We start from the raw sequence: 24,757 nt of genomic DNA, 5'->3' as shown, positions 1-24,757 counted from the left end.
AAGATGTTTGATGTTTCGAGTTTTATTTTTGTTGTGTACACATAGATCTAAAAGGGAAAAATTAATATTAGATCATTATCTTATTCAAACTTAATTACACCTAATATGCTTTTTATTTTGTAATTTATAACCGTTGTTGATTAACCCACCCAATTCTGAGTTTACGACTAATCAATGCTCTTCTCCGTAGCCTTGTAATTTTGAATTCTGCTCAGAAGACATGGGAATTTCTAGATCAAGCATTGGAACAAACTGTAGCCTTCGTGGAGTACTTTGGAGTACTAACCTGCATTTGCGTTACACGGAAAGAAAAACTTCGGAAACCTCTCATAGTTTACCAGAAGGCAAGGGGATTCTAACCCATGATGCGTTGGACAGAGTGGAGTGCCTGTTCGCGAAGCTGAGAACTGACTCCTTGATCTATAGTTGTGCTCTTGGGCGACAAGAATATGATAGTGAGCAGATAATGGCGGGAGAAATGTTGGATATTGTTGCAATCTCGGTGGTTGGCGCGAATTGCCACTAGCCGATTCTTCATAATCTAAAAGACATAAGCTGAGGAGACATATGTGTAAAAATAAAACAAGTGATAAAAAGAAAAAAGCGAGAGAAATGCCACCACTGAAAGATATTTTATATCAGCGATGTGGTCGGCGCGAGCCTTGAGAAGATTTTGTATCAACCAGATATCGGATTTGAATCTGAGTCACCTCATTGGGAGGCGAAAGCCCTATCGCCTGAGGCTCTACATCTTAACTGATATGCTTTCACAAAATTAGATGCAGCGTGTCTTCGTACGAAAAAATTTAAAAATATTTGCCTGGATAGGGGTGGGTCACCAACCCATTCATAATGTAGCAATTTTCGCTTTATTCATTTAACCTAATTTTGAGTTTACGACTATCAATTTAGAAAATGTAACAAACAATTTAGAAAATGGGATTAATAATTAAATCAATAAAGTTATGCGTATTTTGCTAACTGTATACTTATAACACTGTCTACCGTTACCATATACATAGCTGCATTTTTTTCTGCTTATCCATAAGTTTTTTGACGCTTTTGCAAAATTTATGCTTTAATATTTCGTCCTTGATTAAATCAATCCGATTTAAAAGAATTTTGCCCACCATTATGTAAGAATAATTAAAACACATCTATAAAAGATTGATAGTTATTTGATGTTATTTTTAGATGCTGATAAAATATTAAAAATATCTGTTTACAACTCTGAATATAATTAATGTAACGTCACTACCAGTAGAAAGAAGAGTTCCTTAAAGAATGAAAATGTTGGTAGCTGTTTCATACTATGCATGTCTTGACATTATAACATGTTTTATATAATCTATCGTACAATTATAAAATGTTAATTACATAGTGGAAAAATAAAAACAAGTGCCATTGACCCAATGAATGTTTTGGCCGAAGTATTGTACCATTGGCTCTAAACTTACACGATACTTTATTTATAGAAAAAACTCTTCTCGCAACGAAGTCTAATGCCGTCTGCGCTATCGAAACAAGAAATAGTGCATTTTAAAGAGGGGAGTTTTTTTCTTCCCAGAACTACCTTTTTTGTCTTATCTTAACTATAGACCCAACACCCATACATGAAATAGTTAAATTTCGCAACCATAATCACCGCCACTGCTGCTGACAAATGAGGAAGGGAATTCTTTCCATAGACAGAATATTGATCGTTACCAATTTGCAAAATTTAACCATCCCTTTTATTGCGTTGTAGATTTTAGCAAACATCGAAGTTCTAATTTATGTTCGAATTATGTATGTGAACATTTTCCCATTTATATAATATAATTCTGTGCTTTACGTTAGACTTCAAATTTAAGACGTTCATGAATGAACAGTTTTTAAATTTCCAAATAAAAATACTTATAAATGTTAAAAATGTACCATATATAACAAAGAAAAAAAACTTTTTTTAACCACAAATTTTGATTTTTCTCGCATAAGACAGAGTTGAATAACAAAATTAGAAAAAGAAATTTATTTCAATAATTTTATTGTATAAAATAATATAAATACTATTATAATTTAATTTGTTAACTAGTACATATTTTTGCAATATTTATTTATTATCAATTTTTCTTATTTTATTGCTTATAAAATCAGCTAACTTAATTTAATAACGCAAAATAAAGTAGTAAATTAAAATAGTTTGTTCCATTGATTAACAAGAAATCTTAAATATTTTTTAAGGAAAAAGAAATAAACTATTCCCTATTCTTGAAAAAAAAAACTATTTAAACATTATTTTGAAGAAAATAAAAACTATTTAAACATTATTTTGAAGAAAAGAAAATAATTTTTTTTTCAATTATTTTATCAATTTGTTTCATATTAACTTATACTAAATTTTAATATTTTTGTATTCATTATATATGTTTTTCTTAAAAAATGAGTAAATGACTTTTCCATTTTTTTTAAATGATAGAAAATACTTAATGCTATCCAATATAACTTTTGAAAGAAATGTTTTTTCAATAATTTTGTTTTGTTAGCTTTTACTAATACTTTAATCTTTTTTTCAATTCATCATGCATGTTTTTCTTAAAAAATGATTAAAAAACTGTTCACTATTTTTTAAAAAAGGGAAAGAAAAGAATTAAGGCTATTTAAATAAATCTTTTAAGAAAAAGCAGATATTTTTTAATTTTTTTTTACCAAAATTGAATATTTTACTTGATGCTAATATATTGATAAACTGAATACTATAACTAATGCTAAATAATAACTGAATGCATACACATAACTATATATATTCTATATATAACTATATATATATTCTATATATAACTATATATATATATTCTATATATAACTATATATATATATTCTATATATAACTATATATATATATTCTATATATAACTATATATATACTATATATATAGCTGAATACTATATATAAACTGAAAAATATAATTTTCAAATTTTGTGTTAGATACAAGGTTTTTTTTTTTCGTTTGCGTGTGTTAGTGTCAATTAACAAATTAATTTAAGCTCAAAAATTCGAAGAATATTTCTATCACACAAATATGGTAATTTCAAAACGATTCAAAAAATAATTTTAACAGAAATAATATAATAACATTTAAAAGTGATACAAAATGTTCAATGCATTGTGTTTCAAAAAATTGTTAATAGTAAATAATAAAAAGTTTTTTGAAAGAAAAAAAAAACCTATTAATCATACAATATATATTTATCACAACTATTTTTGAAAATTTCTAAAATATTAATTCATAAATAATCAGCCATTTAAATAATTACGAAGATATATTTTCTTTAAAAAAATATTTAATTAAAAATTTTAAAATTAATTTACGATCAAATTTTATTTAAAAATAAAATATAAGAAATATCAAACTGCAGTAAGTTGAAAAACTGTTTTTAAATTGTTTTTAAATTTTTAGATAAAATTATCTTAAAATAAAAATTTGATTTAAATTATTCGATTATTCCATTTATTTCCTTTCTTAAATAGAAATAAAAATTTAAATCCGATTTAATATTAAGCGTTTTTTAAATATAAATTGAACTACTTTTAAAATAAAATTTTGCATTCAGTTCCTTACCTAAAACTTCAATTATATTCTTAATATTTTAGAATTTTTAAATGCTTTAAGCAATTCAAATATATTTAGAATAAATAAATATTGAATATTTAGTTATAATATGTTTATAAAATATTTTAAATAATTATGAATTGATAATACCTTTTATGAAATAGTTACTGTAAGATATAGTACCTGTGAAGTGTACCTGATATCAGTGAAGGCTTATACTTTAACGAAGTATAGAAATATAATTTGTAAAATGAAAACTTAGATGAATAAAACTCATGTATCCCTTTTTTTTCTTGTGAAGCCCCTCGTTTATTTGTCTGCATGCTCTGTTAGCCAATCAGAATTCAGAATTTCAAGGCGTTCTGTGATGCAACCGCCTCTTCTTTGAAGACCTGTTGTCTTTATACACTTGTTCCAAAAAAAAAGAGATTTACATTACAGTTTTTGGATTTTTTTTTAATTCTGTTCCGGCTGTTTACTAGATAGCAATTATTATAATTTCTACATTAAAATTTTTCAATTACAATTGTTGGTTTTTCTAAGATTATATAACATCACGAAAGTAATATTTTTCAATAACTCAATTAAAACATAATAAATCATATAACATTTTCATGATTTATAATGATTTATATATTGTGTACACATAGATCTANATATATATATATATATCATAATCATTATATAGAATTTCCTAGTCTTTTTTTTTCTAGTGATCGCAAATGTAATGTATATTTGACGATTTTGATAAAGATGTTTAAGGTTCATTTATTGAATTATTGAATATTTTACAAATTATTTTCAAAGTGAGTATATTTTAAAATGCAATATAAATTTTCAACGCATTTTTGTTTAGAATTGTGAAAAGTAGTAAAATTACTTATAATTAAGGAATATAATTCGTATAATGAACTTATTCTAGAAATCACCTTATCCAAAGTTGAAGGGTGTGACATTTACACTAACTAAATTGGCTATTAGTTAAAATATTTTAAAGCCTTGGTTTAAATTTTAACGGATTTCAATGTTGGCTACTAACATATACATTAATACAAAACTGCTAGTTGCCCTGTATTTTTTTTAAAAAAAACTAATTTCCACGCGTGTGACATGAAAAGACATGCCTTTTCATCTTTCAGTGCAAAAACTCCAAATTCTGTGAATTATAACAACTGTAAGAACTGCGTTTTATTTATGTTAGTCAATAATTTTAAATAAATATTCTCTGGAAAAAAAAACAAGAAAAAAAAACAATTACTTTCTCAATTCTTACTTCTGTAGGAAATATTCAATATTTAAATTGCGGGTGTGACTTGTATGAACAATGAAATAAGAACACAACACAAATATTTACAAATCAGATATTTTTAATTAATATAATCATTAAATATAATCATTAATATAATTAATAATTAAATATAATCATTAATATAATCATTAATTCATTAATGAAATCAAAAGGTAATAATATCAATAGGTTTTAATATCTAAAGGTAATAATATTGTAATAAAAGAAAAAAGGCAATAAAAGATATAAATATAATGATGTGTAACACAGTAACGATATCAAAAGATAATATCAAGAGATAAGACTATAAAAAGGTAATAATATTTATTTTATTTGCCTCTCATTCTGCATTTGTCGCTGTAATTGTTTTTCCTTGTTGGCGGCTGTTGTTACCCCTAGAGTGCCTAGAGCAATACAGGCACTCTAGTTACCCCCTCCCCCTTCTTTCTCTTCCTTGCTTTTGTATCTCCCCCTCTCTTTTGTAGATAATCTGCATATTTAATCTTTCGAGATTTTCCTTTAATTTTTAGAGAATTTCGTGGTTATTTTGTGCTATTTCTTCTTCTGAAAAAGAAATTAACGTATAAATTGAATAAATATAGCACATAATACATATACCAAATACAATATACCAAAAATACATATTTAACAAACTGTCAATTATTTTTATTGAAATTATTTAACCTTAAAAAAATTATTGTTAAATTTCGTTTAATTTCGAATTCAGTATCTAACTTCATAAAAATGTAAACAAAAATTTTAACGATTTTTTTTTGTTCCCTCTTTTTATTTAATTCAAGCAAAAATAGCTCCTAATATAATATTTAAAAAAAATAAGGAAAAAAAAATGCTATAATATCAAAATCATACGTGCTTATTTAAAAACAATTGCTATTTTTTAAAAAATTTAAACAGAATATTTGCCTTTTATTTTCTTAATCATACATCATATACAAAATTATTTTCTTGAAGGAACAAACCAAAACCTGACCACAGGATTTTTTAATTTTTTAATAATGCATCATGTGGCAATTTATATTTTTCGGCTCGTGTTAACTACAGTTCAAACATAGAACGTTACGATTGGTAGTCAGATGGCAGAGGTTTATTTATAGCATAAGTCAACAAAATGAATTAAAACTGAAAATTTAAAGGGTAACTATAGAAATTTAAACTATATTGAAGGGGGTTAAAGCATTTTAGGATTCGACGACACAGACAACTTATATGAAATTATTTACTTCTTTAAGTATAAAAAATTTACTTTTTTTAAAATTATTAACGCATCAAAATTAATAAATTCCATGATTGTATCTCAATTTTTATTCAGAAGAACTTGTGAAAGATATTTATCCGAATCGATACCGAAATAAATTGCCGCAATTACAAAATTTGCGTTATACGAATAGATAAACACTTGAACGCAAACTTGGTACAAAAAATATTATGAAAAGTACAAATGTTTATGTTCATTCCGTGGTATGCTGAAGTGCCCGAATGCCCAGAAAAATTATTTACCGCTGGGAAAAAAAAATTCACTAAAGAGGCAAATTAATTTTATTGGAAAAAAAAGAGAAAAACAATGGGAAGATATGCATTTGTAAAAATCTAAATCCATATTTTAAACTCCTTTTAATGAAAATATAACTATGGTATAATTTAAATTATTCCATGATAAAATGCTTATTATTTCTAATTAAATATTCTTATATTTCTTTAAATGTAAAGAATACAGGGCTACCACGGGTCTGGGAAAACCTAGAATTGTCGGAAAATTTTATTTTGACTCCAAAAAGCAGGGAATTGTCAGGAAAAATCTCAATTTCTTACAAAAAAATCTGAAAAATTCCTACATCATACCTGGAACACAACCAGTCAGTAATTGAGTCAGCAATCAGTAATTGAGATACATGTTAAATAATTTTAACATCTATTATAATTATTTAAAAAAATTCCACTTTTTAGTGAAAATTTTCCATGTATCCATTCTTATTCTATTATATGTTTTCACTCACAAAATTTAATATTTGACATAACAAATAAAAATAATCAAAGTTTTCTGATTAAACATTGCAAGGTATAGATAAAATATGGTATAGATTTTCATTGAAATTTACTTGATATACCTGGAAGAGTCAGGGAATTTTTTTCTGAAATTGAGTAGGAACCCTGGAATAGTTAAAATTTAATGATCTGAAACTTAATTTCAAAGTTATTTTGAAAATCACATTTTATTCTTCACAAAATATTTGTTTGAATCAGATATTTATCAGCTGAAAAAATTCAAATATAGATTGAAAGTGCCCATAGTCGTCTGCCCTTTTTGACTGGATATGATGCTTGATAGAAAAGAATACGGGCTCTTTCCCGAACCCTAAAACTTAAAATCCAAGTCCTCCCAAGCGTTCGAAGTTAATATATACGTATTTTCATGCCCGAAGCAGCTAAGTCTAAGATATAATATAGCTGGAGATCGAAACTCTCCAAAATATAAAGCTGAATCTAACAAAGACAAAGGATAAATTAGCCGTGCGATTGAAAAATCAACGTTAGAGACAAAAAATTTAAAATTGAGATTTTTATATATTTGGCATCGTTGTATGGTACGTTACGTTCATAGCATTAGCAATCATAGTTGTCTAGTCACTTTTCTCAGAATCAATCGTGAAGCACATACGTTGTTTTTGGAATTGCAGAGCAGAAATACGATACAGCTTATACCGTGTTGTGGTGGCTCAGGGAATAGAGCTCTCTGTGAATCTCAGTGATGGCTGGTTGATACGTACTCCGCACTCGGCTCGCACAGACCACAGTTCTAACGTACGTCATCCTCAGTAGTAGACGGATCATGAGTTAGTCTCCTTGCCGTCTAGCTAACCGTGGGGGTTTTCGTGTTTTTCCTATCTATGTAATGAATATGCCCATCAAAAAATCCTCCATGAAGACAAATTTCTCCCAATACCTGAACCATCAGTTCTCTTGTCTTCTGGATTAGGTTCAAAATTACAATGTTACGGAATTAAACATTGGAAGTCGTAAACTCAAAAGTGGGTCGGCTGTTCAACGACGGTTATAAAATAAAATAAAATTATAATGCTGCCTACTTTTTATGCTAATAATTTTTTTTATACTTATGAACGGAACATAATACTTTAAACATCTTTATAATTAAAAAATAATAAGAAAGCAAATGAAATCTCTATCATGAGACCTATAGGCCAATGACTTTCTACAGACAATTTCAATTAGTCCGAGTCGAGTTAAGGCTGGGGCCTGATTATCACCTAGGCCCAACAGGCATGGGCCAAGGGCCCACAATTTCTGAGGGGCCTCGAAAAGTAGTAAAAAGTCTAATGGAAAGTGGACTAGCTTTCTGTTGGTTTAAGTATTAAATAAAAAGCAGTTTTACAACAAACAGTATTAAATAAAAATGAGTAACTTTTAGCAAAAATCACTGATTTAAATTGTTTTTGGCTAACAAACTATTTTTATTTTGATATAACATTGTTTTGTTGTTTAATATTTTGCTTTAGTTTATAGATACATAAACTTTATCTTAGAAAAATAATCTTCCATTGTCTGCTTTCAAAATTTCTTAGAATGTTTCTCCTGAATCATGCTGTTCAATAGATTCTTTTTCATTATTTGGACTACTCTTCAGCAATTTAATATCAAAATATCTTGTTAGGGACCCGGAAAATTTGGTGGTCCTTAGGCCTGAATTTGTCTTGATCGGTCCCTGGTTAAGGCTCGGAATTTCAGGTTCGGACAGTGACCGCCTCATCTTGAAGGCCTGGAGACATTGCCCCCCTCATCGACTACCCTTTGCCCCATGTCACTGTATCCATTTCATCGCGTTTCAACATATGCACCATTAGTCAAGACATAATACCTTATCTCCCTTCATGTCTTGTGAATCATTTATGAAGTTCCAGTTCCGGTGATTTTTTTAGGTGGCTGATATCAGTAATTGTTTACGATAATAAATCTGTAATTGTTACAATAATTGTTTAATAAATTAGTTTTTAATAAGGACTTAAAATGCCATCATTTTTTTTTTTTCAATAACCCAAATTTGATCCGGTAGTGCAGTCACTAGAAAACAGAGAAAATGAATTGCTGGTGAACCCGATTACATTAAAATATAATTTCCTTACATAGTTTGAAGCGAGTTGATTTTTTTTTTCATTATTAAATTATGAAAAAATGTACTACAAGAAAAAAATCCTAAATAATGCTAAAAATTAAATGTTAGCAACATTTTATATAATAATTAAAAAGTTAATTATGTTTAGTTAATGGAATTATTTAAAAAAAATTTTTTTATCGTATTTATGAGTTTACTTTTTTCTAACTTTATTCTACTATTCTATTAACTTTATTCTATTCTTATTCTATTATTTTCTTTATTCTATTAACTTTTTATTCTACATGAAAATCGCATTTCTACCCTGATAAAAGCTCGAATTTCAGGAGGTTATTATTAATTTATTTCTTTAAAAACCTTTATATAACTGAGTATAAATTTGTATTCCTAGAAATGACATGAATTAAGATAAGTAATAAATTTTGTTACATGCTGATATTTGAGTACAAATCTTTGTTAGATTTCGATTATAATCTAGTTATCCAACTTGACAGCAACTTCACGTTTAAACACTGGTATTACTTCTTTTTTTGACCTTGAAACATTGTAATTTTTCTAGCTCTGAAGGCCAACTACTAAAAGTTTACTTTTTCTTTTCTTTAAACACTAAAAGCCGACTGCCATACTCACGTTGAATCTAAAACTGCTATAACCTTCACGTTTAAGAGACGTGGTCAGAACATTCCTCTTATATAAGAGTTATAAATCATACAGAACAAGTTTTTTACTATTTGAATTGACTGACTTGAATCTATAAGGCATATTTTGAAATTAAGAATTCAATTTCGTTTTTATGATGTAGGGACGGACCGGGTCCTACACCTTTGCCAGGTTTGGGTACGCAGTAAAAGTTAAAATCTCTTACACGGCCGGTTCCGGATAACCGGTACGAATTTTAATTATTTCCTTGTCCGGTCCAGGTACCCGGTAAAAATTGGATTTATTATCCGGCCGTTTAGCATATATGCTATTATAAAAATCGTGTAATTTTCAATCGAAAAAGTATTTAGTATATTATCTAAGTATCTAATACAAGTATCTAGTAGTAATAGCATCTAATAGTAACAATATCTCATCTAATTTATATCTAAGTAAATTTATTACACGCGTGTATAAATAAAAGCATAAGTACTTATTTTTACATTTTTGTCCACGTTTTAATCTAAAATAAGTTTATTTTATTTTATATTTTATAACCACCGTTGAACAGCCGACCCAATTGTGAGTTTATGACTACTAATATTCAACTTCGTAGCCTTTTGATTTGGAACCCAATCCAGAAGACAAGGGAACTCTTGGATCAAATATTGTGAGAAATTTTGCCTTCCTGCAGGATCTTTTGATGCAACTAACCCGCTTTTGGTTTGCTTGAAGAAAAACCCCGAAAACCTCCCACGGTTAGCCTAACGGCAAGAGGACTCTGACCCATGATGCGTCTACCTCAGAGGATATTTTACGTCAGCACCGTGGTCGGTGCGAGCCCGGTGGGAAATTTGCATCGACTAGTCATTGCTGGGATTCGAACCCGGTTCACCTCAGAGGAAGGCGAAAGCTCCATCCCCTAATAAATTTCTTTAGCAAAAAAAATAGTGCATGGAGTCCCTCAGCTCGGAAGAAGTTAAACTTCGTAACTTGCGACGTTAATTGTAGAAGAATCAGCAGTCGTAGAATGATCACTAGTTCTATTCAACGACTCTTTTTCCTGCTCCGCTGGCTTCCGTGCTCTGTAATAACGGTAATATTGTGCATTTTTCCCTCGTGGAACTCTTGAATCAGTGGAAGTGCTTGTGGCTGCCTCATCGTCTCGCCATGGAAAATGTATTTGTATTAGTAATGTTTGTGAATGCGTCATAATGTAATTTCAAAGGAGAAAACCTAACAATCAATTGATATTCACAAGAGACGTACCTTGACATAACCTTAAATCCGTCGCATTGTCCGTGGGATTATTTTCACTCATTTTTTACAATTGTTATCCACTAAATTTGAAAATAAAAAATACTACCCTATTAAATTATATGCGTATCAAAACAAACTAAAAAAATATTTATAGAAAAACAATACTTTTATGACTTTTATTATTTTTATGCTAGTGAGAACCAAAACAATATGGAAATGAATGAGGGAAAACTGGATCCTACCACATGATTTCCCGGCCAATAAAAATGTAGCGTTAAACGTTTAACGCAACCTTGTTGGAAGTCGCATAAGAAGTATAACTTCAAAAATTGTATTTTAGAAATTTCGTTTCCTTAACATTTCTGCTCTGATGTAGTATGATAGACTTAAGACTTTCTTATTCATTGATTAACCCATTAACGCCTGGATTTTTTATATGCCGTAACGCAAAAATATCTCCAATGAGAAAAGTGGTTAGTTGTTTTAGTTAAATGAATATTTTCTGTTAACTACTACTTGATTTTTAAAAAGAATTAAAAAACATTTGCTCGATATGATATTCAATCCTTCCCTTTTTCTTATAAACAAACGATTTTGTGTAAAATTAAAAAATATTCTGACGACAATCTTATAGTTTTTAAAAATATTTAACAACGTGGCACTGACTATATTTTTTATAATTACTTTTTATTCAAAATGCAAGTTTATATGAAATATGCTTTTCGAAATTGAGAATCTGATTTTGCTTTTAAAGCAGAACTTATCAAATCATATCGCGTATGTTCCTTAAATTTTTAAAAATCGTAAATAGTATTTTATTATTTTTTAAGATTTTATCTTTTTTGTTGTAAGTTTTTTCAGAGAGAATTATTTAAAATATTGATAATAATTAGAATAATTATTAAATAAGGAATGAATGACGTAACGGGAAAATATGAACTGTATCGTTTGAAAAGTCAGTTGTCAAATAATTGTTACCTTTTAAAAAAAAAAAAAAAAAAAATTTAAGGAATGTGGAGCGCTTCCTACTCCACTCAATGTTCAATATAATAAATATTAAAAAATTAAGTAAATAAATTATAAGTATTATAAATTAAAAACAAATTAGCACACATGATTAATTCAAGAGGGGAAAAAAGTAAATTACTACTTAAAACATATATTTTCAGAAATGGATAAGAAAAGATGTCCATTAAAAAGAAATTATTAGTATTACAAAAGTTTTGTTTGGCAAAAAGCTGGAGAAACACTTATTGCTTGCTCTATGAAGTGAGAAAAACATTAATGCTTACAAAATTATTATTATTTCAGAAAAAAAAAAAGTTCTCAGGAAACTGAATCGAATCTGTTTAAGTCCTGGATTTAATAACTGTAATTTAATATCTGACTGGGTCTCGATGCACGTAACCCAAAATTTTCTTATTTGCTTTTTTAAGTGGATCACCTTCATTTCAACATTTTTGATCGAATATTTCTTACATACGTAGTACGGTTATGTGGCACCGCTTGTACTTGGAGACTGAATATCAAAGTAAAAAGAATGAAACGAGGAGTGAATAATATTTTGTTATGTAACAACCATGACCTTGATATTGATCATTCTTCTTCACTGACAGAAACTTGGTCGAGAGGGCGTAGAAAATTGCGAACACTTAATGGTTCTTCATTTTTAGCTTGAATCGAATAAGCAGAAAACTATCTCCTTATCGATTCAGATCTGATAATTATAATTAAGCTCATAAATAATATGTAATATTTCATAATTGCTACAATTAACAGAATGTTGACTGCATTGCAGTATCTCCATTACTATTATTTAAAAAGAAAAAAAATTTGCTGTCGTTATCATCGCTGGTTCAGATATTTTTGTCGAGCGCGCTTTTCACTTTAACTAAAAAACTATTAGATTATTAAAGATGAAATTTTTTAGATAGGTAAAGAACAGGGATAAAGAGAATAGAAGGGCTGGTTCACTCCTTTGAAGAAGCTCTCGCCGCGTCAATCCTCCGATTTTACTAGCTCTAACTAATATTGGAGCATTTCTTTTTGCGAGATATTCTAAGACATTTGTTATTTTCTATAATGACTTTCCTCAGTTTTTGCAGTGAATTTACAAGAATTTAAAACTATTATCGAAATGCCAGTTTGCGCGATTGCAACTTGCAAAAATTCTGATATAAAAACAAAAGGAAAAAGTATAATTTTTCGCGTGTTCCCTAAAGTAAATGAACAACTATGTAAAGAATGGATTCCGAAATGACACAGTTAATATAAAACCGCAATACGTTTATTCTGTCGTAAAGAACTTTTATAAAAATTCATTATCTAAATAGAAACCGCCTCGCTACTTCATAAAGAAAGGCAGGTGAAAAGAATTAAAAAATAGATAAAGTCAAAGAAAATTAAAATGTAAGTAAAAAGTATAAATAAAATATATAGTATATAGTTGAAATTCTCCTAATTTCATAACATATTTTTTAATGTAGTTATTCTAAATATTTATGATTTTTTTTAAAAATTATATTCTCTTCAATTTAAATATCTATAAATTATATCATCGTAAATTTAAATATCTATAAACAATTGTAAAATTTCTAATGTCATTATGAACCTAAATTATTATTTTGTTTCAGTAATTAGCGTTTAAGGTTGATGTTTCCTAATGATTAAGTATGAACAAATTGCTATTAACGGCATATTTTAAAATCAGGGATTCTAAATTTAACTCAACTTATTGTTATAAAAGAATATGTAGATAAAAAAAAGTGTCGATATATGCTTGCATTTTTCTTAATAATTAAAGTTAAAACTGAACTTTTTAAAATAAAGTATTTATGGTGTCATTTTCGCCAACTAGTAAAACATTTTTATAAGTTTAAAATGGTATTTTTTTTTAATATAATGGCCCAGAAAGTTTTTTGGAACTATGTTTATGAACGAAAATAATGTGTTAATTACGTAAAGTTTGAGAGCTAATAACCAGAAAAAGTCTAACTTATTTTTACAAAGTGAAAGATGCAAAGTTATCATATATCTTTGCTTGCGATCTCCGAGATCTGTGGACACAGTGACGTCATGAGGAGGGAAATCGTAGCTTCAGCTCTAAGAGCGGAGTGAACTAGCCCTTCTATTCTCTTTAGCCCTAGCTTAAGGGACATTCTGATATCAAAATAAAAGTGATGCAGTTATTAGATTTTCAATTATTATATGTCAAAGTGGAAGAATTTTTTTCTTGCTTAGTTTAGCGAAAATTTAGCAAAAGCATATATATATATATATATATATATAATTTTTTTTTCTTTGTAGCTACTGACACCGTTTTACTTTGATGCATTTTATTTTGCTTAAATTTCAATTTAGTTTTGGCGCAATTAAATAGTTTATATTAAAAGTTTTTCTGATATTTCAATGGAAAGGAAAAAATAATTGCAGTAAAATTATGAATTTTTTTTTTCTTTTACGTATTTTCAGGACTAACGATAAAAATAAAAAAATCTTTGGACCTTTTATAAAATTTTGAATTATTTTCGGAGTTACTGAATCTTAAATGTGTTGTTGTGTTTTCATGTAACCATGAAAATGAAATTTTTTTTAAAAATTCACTTCAATTTAGAGGGCGGAAATAATGCAAAATATGTTTTCATAAAAACTTTTTATGGTACAATATTATTTTGGGGGAGTCAATGTTGATATTTACATATATTAATACAGAGCCGTGGTGGCTCAGGGGATAGAGCGTTCGCCTTCCAATGAGATGAGTCGGGTTCGAATCCCAGCGACAGCTGGTCGATACAAATTCTGCTCCCAGCTCGCACCGACGTAAAACATTCTGTGTGGTAGACGGATCATGGGTTAGACTTCCTTTGCCGCCAGGCTAACCGTGGGAGGTTTGCGCTAATGCGGGTTAGTTTCATCAAAACAAAGTCCTCCACGAAGGCAAATTTCTCCCAATATTTGATCCAGGTATTCCGTTGTCTTCTGAATTGCGTTCTAAATTACAAGGCTACAGCGTTAAACATTAGTAGTCGTAAACCCAAAAAATTGGGTCAGCTGATCAACGACGGTTATGCAATAAAATAAATTAATACGGCTGGTTTGTAAAATTATCTTCTACATTCTCTGTTCGCGGTTATAATTTTTCCTTTCTTCACTGAAACAGTGCCGCGTTTGAGGCACTTCGATTTGAAACGATTTTTCCACGTCTATCAATTTAGTAGTTATTATTCATATACCATACAGGGTGGCCGCAAACTTATATTTTTGGGGGGGAAGAAAGTGCAATTTTGACGAATGAAATTCCCAATTTTAATCGAATTATAAATGAGCGTCTGCAATTATTCTGATCTCCAAGGAAAAACGTTATAAACAAATCTTAAAAAATATTATATTTAAATATATTTTTTATAGATAACATAGCTGCTAACTTCTCCTATTTCACCCTGGGAGGTTTTATATTTTTACTGGTAACAAGATTTATACTTAGATTGAATAAATCTGATTTGAAAGGTTTTCGCTCATCATTATACCTAATTAATTTAAACGTAATATAAACTATCGAATAATCATAAATATGGTCATACGTGCTGATAAAATTTGACAAATTTCTTACTGTTGTTTTTGCAATTTTTATTTCACTGCAACTTGAAAACAAAAACTTCTTAAATAAGTGCAAGTGTTACGAGTTACGAAATAAGTATAATTTGTCTAATATAATGTCAACAAACAACCATATTTTAAAAAATCTAATTTATAGTAAAATCAAGTTTACTAACAGCTAGGGAAATAGATTTGCTATAACTATAATGAAAAAGGGCGTACTGTTTGTAGAATAAAATATATATAAGGATGTTATTCATTTGCTTCAATAAAAAATTATATTATTTTGTTGCTTATATTTTCAAAACAAGTCAATTTTTTCCACTAATATATAGCTGCTTTAACGATTATGCACTTATTTATTCTAGCCAATAAATAAAATAATTTATGAACAAATTGAGAAATAAATATAAATATTAATTAATTAGCAACTAAAATAAAGATATAACTTTTCACTATCCCACGAGCGGATTAACAAATAATTTGGTGATCGGCAAATCTCGTCGAATACTGAACATGAATAGCATATTCTGAGAATCGAGCTCTCCCTCCCCAATTAAAATAATCCCATTTTTTTGTAACGAAAGGAGAACATTTAACATTCGACGTGTCCAAACGATGTAAAAAAGAACGTATTTTTTGTTAAACTTTCAGGATTCTATAAAAAAAATACCAAAATTTTTCAAATTTAATTGCTTTGAATTCAAAATTTTAGAAAGAGGTCAACGTTTTTTTTAATTTTTCATTATTATTATTTTCAATCATAAGAGTACAAAACTAAAAATTACAATTTTACAGCCACTATTTTTTCTAAACATCCGAAACCGTCAATATAAACTATTTTTTAGTTAATTCAAAAGTGATGAGTAACCCATTTACGTTTCCGCGAGAAGAAAAATCTTTAAAGTAAAAAAGCCGCCATCAATCACATTCTAAAATCGGATTTGTTGTAATGTGCAAAATCTCATATTATTCCATTGAATAGTTTTTGAGTTATGACAGTGAGAAGCATGTTTGGCGAATATTTTCTGATATAGAAGTGATTTTGCGCCAGTAACTTCCTTTTAATATGAGAGATAGTCAAAAATTATTTTCATAAGTTAAACATTCAACTTAGTATCGCTTACGCAAACGTTTAATCTTAGAAATTTTTATGTATTTAAAAATTTAAATAAATTTCTGCTGTATGTAATTAATTTGATATTTTTCATGCTTCGTGCAACATTAACCAAACTATATTTGTACTTTTTCTTATCCATAAAAGAAGAACGTGCGCGAGGAAACTTTTGAATTTAAGATAAACTCTCCTTCTGATGTAACTGACTCGTTCGTGTTCAAAAACAGGAGCTCCATTACAATTGTTTGAAAAATGAACTTTCCAATGGCAAGAAGGGATTTAGATTTGGAAAGGAAAATAGGAGAATTGTGAAATAGATGCCTAATATGATACTTGTGGATTATTTTTTTCATCGCTATTCCCGGCGTCTCTGATGCCAGAAATTTTTTATTTCCAAACTTATTTATCAGTGGTTCTGATTATACATTTGATTTCTATTCAAGACCTCTTTTTATCATTAGAAAACGTATTTGGGATATGCTTTCCTGAATTCTCTGACAAGAAGTACAATTTAATTCGATATAAACTTCGTTTAAAAAAATTCTTCTAAATTTCTAGGAGAAAATTAATCAGTCACACAGGAGGCAGAAAGAGGACTCGAAGCATTGTTTCCATTTGTGTCAACTTATTTTAGCGAATCAGACTTCATAATTACGCTACAAATGAAAGCAACTTAAAAAGTAGATAGAAAAAATATAGAAAGCAACTCTAATGTGTGCCAATGCAAGCACAACTTCGTTTATCCAAGAATAAAACTTATTTAGTGCTGGAGGAAAATTTAAAAGAATAAATAAATGAAATTGAAACAATACTCCTTTTGAGTTCAATTTCCATATTTTGTGTCTAAATGTATATGCAATTATAATTTTATTCTGAATCTTTGACTATTAACACTACATTTTCACTATTAAAGATGACCTATTCTGCTTTATGGGAGGGAATACGGAGCAATAACAAAGTCGCATGAAACTCAAAGCATTGACCTTTGAACAGAAACTATTAAGAAAAATATTTAGTGCAGTTGATGAGAATAATAGCAGATCTTTGCTTAACTTAGAAATTTACCAAAAGTACAAAACCGATATTGTTAAAATAATAAAATGCATAAGGCTATGATAGCTCTGATCTGATAATACAAATCCAGTAAACCGATACTGTTAAAATAATAAAATGCAATAGGCTATGATGAAACCTGTTATAAATTTATGAAAATGGAACAGAGAAGGTTACTGCCAAGCACCGACTACATAATGAATGTACTGTTTTCCAGGCTGAACTTTTGTGTATAAACCTGGTTGTTAAGTGGATACAAAATTCTTTTAGTGAAAACCAAATTTTTAAATATCTCATTTGTACAGATTCTCTTTCTTCACTTTTTCTTTTGCGTGACACGACTTCTACTGAGAAGCTTGTGGTGGAAATTCTCTCGATTTTGAACGCTCTTGAAAACGTAACTATTCATTTTTCTTACGTTCGTGGCCATAGCGGTATTTTGGGCAATGAAAGAGCAGACCAATTGGCTAAGGAAGCTACGTGTGGTGAAATAGACTTAAGGGTGTCTGTTCCAGCTTCTCACTGGAAGCGCATCGCTAGAGATAAAATCATTGCGGACTGGAATGCAGAATTTCTTGCTTCGCCTCGGTCGCTCTGGACGAAAAGGTTCTTTCCATCCATTTTTCACCGTTTGCAATGTAAATTCTTTGCAACTGATTTTAAATTGACCCAAATTTTAAGAGATATTTATTTCGTTTCCATCTGCAGACCAGTGGAATTTGTGCTTGCGGTTATGCTGAACATATTCTTTTTCACTGTAGTCTCTATGCGAGTGCCCGAATGAATTTAAAGACTGATTTGAGACGTCTTTCAATTTGTTGGCCACCTGTCTTATTAGAACTGGTCAAAAGTATTGAAAGTCTTGCGGCCTTGCGGAATTTTGTTTTTAATGTAAATTTGTAAATTTTTCTCCTTTTGTTTTCTACTTACAACTGTAAGCCTCATGCTATACTTTGTGGTGCATGAGGAGTTTTAAGTCGTTTAAATAAAAAAAAAATAGGCTATGATGGCTCAGACATCTATTTTGATCTGATAATACAAATCCAGTAAAAAAAGCTCACTTTTATTAATCCCATGAGAAATAGAAAACAAGGAAGAAAACCAATTAGGGGACTAGAATCGGTGGAGAAAGAATTTCATATAGTAAATAAGGGAAACTGAAAAAGCCTAGCCAAGGATAGGACCAGACCTCAAAGACAAGTTGGGGCGGCTTTTGCCTGCAGTGCCTTGAAAGAAGAGACCTAAATTATTTTCGTTTTAAGACAAGTGAAATGGTAACTGTGGGGAAACTATCTTTAAAGAACTGTGCAAGCAGTTTATGAGGGTCGGCAAGGGATAGAAAGCAAGAAGACTAATTTAAAAAACAGAAAATGAGTTTTTCAATCATTTTATGTTGTTGAAGATTTTTTTCAGTTTATTTACTGGAATGTATTCTATGTAATAAAGTTTTTCAATCATTTTATGTTGCTGAAGATTTTTTTCAGTTTATTTACTGGAATGTATTCTATGTAATAAAGTGAAAAAAAAATTTAAACTTAAACTTTTTCATCGTGATGGACAAGATAACTCGTATTTCAGAAATACTCTTTATGCGTTAAAATTGTATTAGTATTGTTATTAATTGCTAATGATAACTATTTTTTTTTAAAGTAAAATAAACAAATCTTAAAAGAATTTGCATTTTGTTTCAATTTTAGTGCTGCAGGGCAACTCTTAGAACAAAAGATGGGACAAAAAAGTGCCATTGCCGTGATGAAAGAGTTAATGGCAAGGATCTGAATATTATAAATTATCAGAAAATATTTTTTTTTATATTTGTATAAGTTGCTTTATTTATAACTTTTTTTCAAAGGCAGATAATTTAAAAAATTTCAGATACATTAATGATGTAATGATTAACGGGTAAAAAAAACATGAGAATCAGGTTTAGAGAAACAAATTCAATTTAAATTAACAGAAATATTGAAAAAGGAAATAGCGATAATTGCATTCTCGACAAGTCATTTTGATGACAGGATCTTCCTAATGTAGTTACTAATTGCTTGATAAACTTATAAAACTATATAGCTGACTATATTTTTTACAAATATTTAATTTTCAAATACATAATACACAAAATAAAAAAATTTAAAGTTTTATATCAAATCGAATTTTAAGCATCTGACTTATTTGAAATTCTATTTCTCAGGCACTATTCAATGGATTTTGCTCAAATTTTGTATTTTGATACATAAAATTACATTTTGAAAATGATGTATAAAATTGTATACCTTACAATTCAAAATTTTTTCTACCATTATTGAATAAAATAATAAATATTTATTAAAAATTATTTTTCACATGGAATTACCTTTGGATAAACGAATGTTATAATTGTGTGCAAAAAATGCTTAAAAAGTTTTTGAGATATGGTGAAATACGCAAAAAGAAAAATTGACATCCAGGAGTCCAAACTTTGAACCCCCCTTTATTTTGTGGGTCAGAAATCCAAATCTGTCAAGAAAAAAAAAAAAGATATGTTTATTCAGAGAAAGTTCATTTTTGTGTCTGATTTCATAACTTAAAATATTGTCTACACTTATTTATTAATATATTTGAGATTAGTATATATAAGAGTGGGCTTGAGCCTAGAACGCAAAATCCAATCATATAATCAAAAGTTATTCAGGATGGTCCTTTTTTTTGCCAACTGAACATTATTACTGAATTCAGTAAAAATGTTGAAAATCATATACCTGTAAAAGTAATATTAACAATAGCTGGTTTACAAAAATACTTCAATTAAACAGAATTATGAAGTAAAATGAAGACAATTTTATTCTTTCATTATTTATTTATAAAAGCCTATTTACAGGTGATATAAAATGCAAATTCTCAACTGATATCCATTTGTGAAACTGTAGAGGAGTGATGATTCAATAAGGAAGATTTAAGAAGATGCTCTCTGAAAATAATTTACAGGTAATGAATGTATAAATAAAAGTAGCAATAAATGAAGTTTCATTTCTAAATAATTAAAATTTCAAAACTGGAATGGGTCACATATTATCATCCAAATATATCAATCCATCAATTAAGATATTTATTAATATTAAAATTTTAATATTTGTATTAAAAAATTAATTATTAATTTATATTTTAAGAAAAATGTTTAAAAATTAACATTTTCTAACAGAAATAGCCACTTAACATAGTTCACTGCAGTATTAAGAAGAGTAAATTTGCCTTTTTATTTCTATAGATGCCTGCTTAGGTTGTAGATATCTAATGTAATTTAAGAATCAATGATCAATGCTATGAGTAAATTTTACTGATGACATATAATATTATAATTGATTTTCAGTTTCTATGATATTTAACATGGTAAGTGTACAGGGTTGCTAACTGCTCCACATTGAACGAAGTTTCACCGCAACATTTTGAAACTATGCCCAATCAGCTGTGTCTTTAGTTCTACAAATAATGATATTTTTATTTAAAATAATATTTTTGTCATTTGACATGAAAAAAGAATTTTTTTTTTTATCCTTTATGGACCATTCCACTGTATTTTGATTTTATAGATTACATTTCACGAAGCTTAAACATCATATATCTATCTCTATATGAAAAATCATTACTGGTAACAACAAAAAAAGTTATTACAAAATACTATGCACTTAAAATATTTTTTGTTAATTTTTGAATACAATTTATTGGTATAAAAAGGAAAATATTATCTACATCAGGGGTCCCCAACCCTATGCCCGCGGGCACCATGGCGCCCGTCGACAGGTCTAAGTGTGCCCGCTGCTTGTGACCAACGATAAAATATTTAAGTTTTCTATTTTCCCATTAAATGCTATGTACTGAACAGTGTACATACTGAAGTACGCTGGCTCAGTAAAGGCAAAGTACCTGATAGATTTCTAATTTTATATTTAAATGAAAAAATTAAAAATAACCTTGCAGCCAAAGATCAAACATTTTTAGAATTAAGAGATTCTATTTGGCTAGCATATTTGTCTTTCATAACGGACATAAAAAAAAACTAAATAATTTAAACTTGGAGCTGCAGGGAAAGGACAACCATATAGCAAAAATGATAGAGGCTATAAACTTGTTCAGAGCTAAGCTAGTTTTGTGGATATCACATTTCAAAATGAAGTCTCTTGTGCATTTTCCAAACATGAAAAAAATGATAGGTAACAGTGAAATTGACTTATCAACATTTATCATCAACCTTCAATTGCTTCAAGATCAATTTGAAAAAAGTTTTCAACAATTTAATATCATCGAGCCCTTGATAACCTTTTTTGTTAATCTTTTTACCAACCAAATAAACGCAACCTTAATAGCAACATACATTTCAGAATTTCTTCAACTAAGGCGAGAGGAAGTGGAGATAGAAATTGCGGATCTTCAGAATGACATTATCCTCAAAACTGTTATATCAGATGAGAAATTTTGGAATATAGTTGAAGGAATAAATTCCATTCTTAAAAAGAGCAGCACATAAAATAAAGTCGTTTCTTGGTTCCACATACTTGTGCGAATCATTGTTTTTGACAATGAATATCATAAAATCAAAATATAGATCCCGACTTACAGATGAACACCTTAACGATTGCTTGCGAGCAGGAATTTCATCATATTCTCCCAATTATGAAGCGCTGGCCAAAGAAATGCCATGCCAAAGACCACATTGACTGTATTTTATAAATAATTTTTATACTTCGTATGTTTTGAAAGCAATTTAGTAATAATTTATTTTACACAAGAATATTAATACTAATTATATTCATATGTTAAATTAATTTTTTCAATTAAACTTTCTGTGCATTATATGTAGTGTTTATTATTACCTATGTCTATCAATTATAAATTTGTCTTGAAAAAATAAATGGTGCCCGCCATTCGACCGATATTCTGGTATTTGCTCTTAGGTGAAAAAAGGTTGGGGACCCCTGATCTACATATTTACACTTGATTTGAATTTAATATTTTAAATGCAACAATTCTTGTTTTTTTACTATAATTTTTCATTTCATTCTTCTTCTGGAAATGTTTTCTATTATTAAATAAATGCATTGAAAACATTCAACTTTATTTTCTTTCAATAAATTGATTTCTTTTCTACTGTTATTGTTTCTGCTGTAAGTTATTGATTACACACATTGAAAATATTTAAATTTATTAATAAATTGAGTTTTGATTTGCTATTAAATTATTTTACCTAACTCTAAAAAGTGCTTTGCAAAATGTATAAAATGTTCCTCTTAATTTGTGCTCCTCTTACTGTTGTTCAAATGTGGGCAACCCTGTGGTTTTGATGGTTCAATCTATGATCTTGGTTTTAAAATTTATTTTCGTTTAGAACTCATTTATTTACAACTATATAAACATTCAGAAAAAAAAACATCATTTGTTAGTTATCAGAAAACCGATATTAAATTCGTTTTCAGCAAATGGAACAGAAAGATTTACTAAAGAAGAACGTGATTGTGTGGACATTCTTCAGACAATAACCATATTCCTTGAGATTTCCAGAGAAAACGCATTGTGCAGAATTTTGTAATATAAATTATTTGATTTTAAATGCAATTAAATTTACACATATGCTTATTAGGAATTTACAATAAATGCAGAAAATTGCTCATATCTTTAATAGGAATTTATTCAGTGTTTTGCACATTAAATATTCCCGACATTTAAAAAAAAATCATAATTAAAAAAATTCAGTATTAATTTTCATAAATATTCTTTATAGGTTGAAGCGATTTTAAAAAATGCTTGTTTAATATAGAAAATAGAATTAACAAAAAAACTAATTCAAATTATTCATTAAACAAGTAATGACAATAAAAATAAATGAGTAGTATAATGAATAGTTAGGAAAATTTTTTTAATGCCTAATAAATAATAGATTAAAACACAGTTTCCTGTGGTATTTTGAAACACAATCCCAGGTTTCCCTGTGGTATTTTGAAATTGAATGAGAATTATAGTTTTTTTTCTGTTTCCAGAGAAAGTGGCTGCCCTGGTGATATAAATAACTAGGTTGAGAAAGAGTGATAAGAGCATAAGATCATTAAGGAATAGGTAAAATTGAAATTTTTGAAGAAATCATGACACTAGTTTATTGTTAGCAATTAATTTTAAAATTTAGAAGGCAAATGTTTGTAACTACAATACAAATGCATCTCATTGAATATTTTTTAATTAAAATAATATATCTTTTCTGAAAATTTAATTTAGAATATCATGTGATTGAAATATTAGTACATGTAATATTAGAAAACAAATTCTTACTTTAACTTTTGCAAAAGCATTAGTGATCCATTTTCAGCATCAGCTTTACTGACATTTTCAAAAATATCTTTTAAAATTGGTGATATTTCATCAGTCATTTCACTAAAGAGAAGAAAAAAAAATCAGTACCTTTTCGAGAAATAAAAAACATAATAGCTTAGAATTTTATAAATAAACATTTTTGAATTTTAATTATTTGAAAATTTTACTTAAAAATAAAACTAAAAATAAAAAAATTGTCATAAATTCCAGTTTTCAAAGAAAAAGTTGGATAATTCTTTAAGTCATTACCAAGCTAGTGCTCCTTGACAAAAATAAATAAATAAATGAATAAAATTAAAATCAGTCAAAAAATAAGATACAGAAATGAAAATTTACAAGTCATCATCATAACAATAATTGATTTCTACTTACCACTGTTCTAATATATTATGTAGCCATACTAGTAAACCATTTTGACATAATGTTCGAGCAGATGACTCAATTTTAACAGCGGACAAAATAACACGAAGAACAGAAATCTATAAATACAAAATAAAATGCTTATAATATACAGGGTTCATGCTCTACTATAAAAATAAAATTCAAGTACTTTTCAAGGACTTTTTAAGACTTATTATAAAATTCTCAAGGACTTAAATTTTAGTTAAAGATAGACTAAAATTTAACATTTTAAACTAAAATGTTTTGACGATAAATGTTAGTCGATAATAGCAGTACTGAAAAATAAGACTTCCATTGCTCTCTCTTGATTTCGGAAAGTGATCTAAGTA

General features: G+C 28.3%; 2 protein-coding genes and 1 long non-coding RNA gene across 7 annotated transcripts in view; 1 reads left to right on the top strand and 2 right to left on the bottom strand.

Annotated features, from left to right (window-relative positions):
- The window catches only part of LOC107448435 (salivary peroxidase/catechol oxidase), a 39,422-nt gene extending 35,545 nt beyond the window's left edge, over window positions 1-3,877 (bottom strand). Inside the window, exon 1 of one of the 5 annotated variants that reach the window (XM_043050578.2) lies at window positions 3,744-3,877. The gene's annotated coding sequence lies outside the window, so the exon portion shown is untranslated. The remainder of the gene's footprint in view (window positions 1-3,743) is intronic. The other 4 variants (XM_043050581.2, XM_043050592.2, XM_043050596.2 and 1 more) reach the window with 4 other exon arrangements.
- LOC122270999 (uncharacterized) overlaps window positions 1-24,757 on the top strand; it is a 34,676-nt gene that overhangs the window by 5,998 nt on the left and 3,921 nt on the right. The window contains exon 2 of the long non-coding RNA XR_006226099.2: window positions 20,548-20,654. This is a non-coding gene — a long non-coding RNA (uncharacterized lncRNA). The remainder of the gene's footprint in view (window positions 1-20,547; window positions 20,655-24,757) is intronic.
- LOC107448442 (nucleolar pre-ribosomal-associated protein 1) overlaps window positions 20,507-24,757 on the bottom strand; it is a 54,845-nt gene continuing 50,594 nt past the window's right edge. The window contains exons 31-33 of the mRNA XM_016063624.3: window positions 24,399-24,505; window positions 23,985-24,086; window positions 20,507-20,637 (exon numbers count right to left, since the gene is read on the bottom strand). Of these exons, the coding sequence (XP_015919110.1) occupies window positions 20,568-20,637; window positions 23,985-24,086; window positions 24,399-24,505 (279 nt within the window). The 3' untranslated portion in view covers window positions 20,507-20,567. The remainder of the gene's footprint in view (window positions 20,638-23,984; window positions 24,087-24,398; window positions 24,506-24,757) is intronic.

Source organism: Parasteatoda tepidariorum, chromosome 3 (genome assembly GCF_043381705.1).
Source record: "Parasteatoda tepidariorum isolate YZ-2023 chromosome 3, CAS_Ptep_4.0, whole genome shotgun sequence".
Lineage (NCBI taxonomy): Eukaryota > Metazoa > Arthropoda > Arachnida > Araneae > Theridiidae > Parasteatoda > Parasteatoda tepidariorum.
Note: the sequence above shows the minus strand (reverse complement) of the source record. Positions and strands in the feature narration are given on the sequence as shown.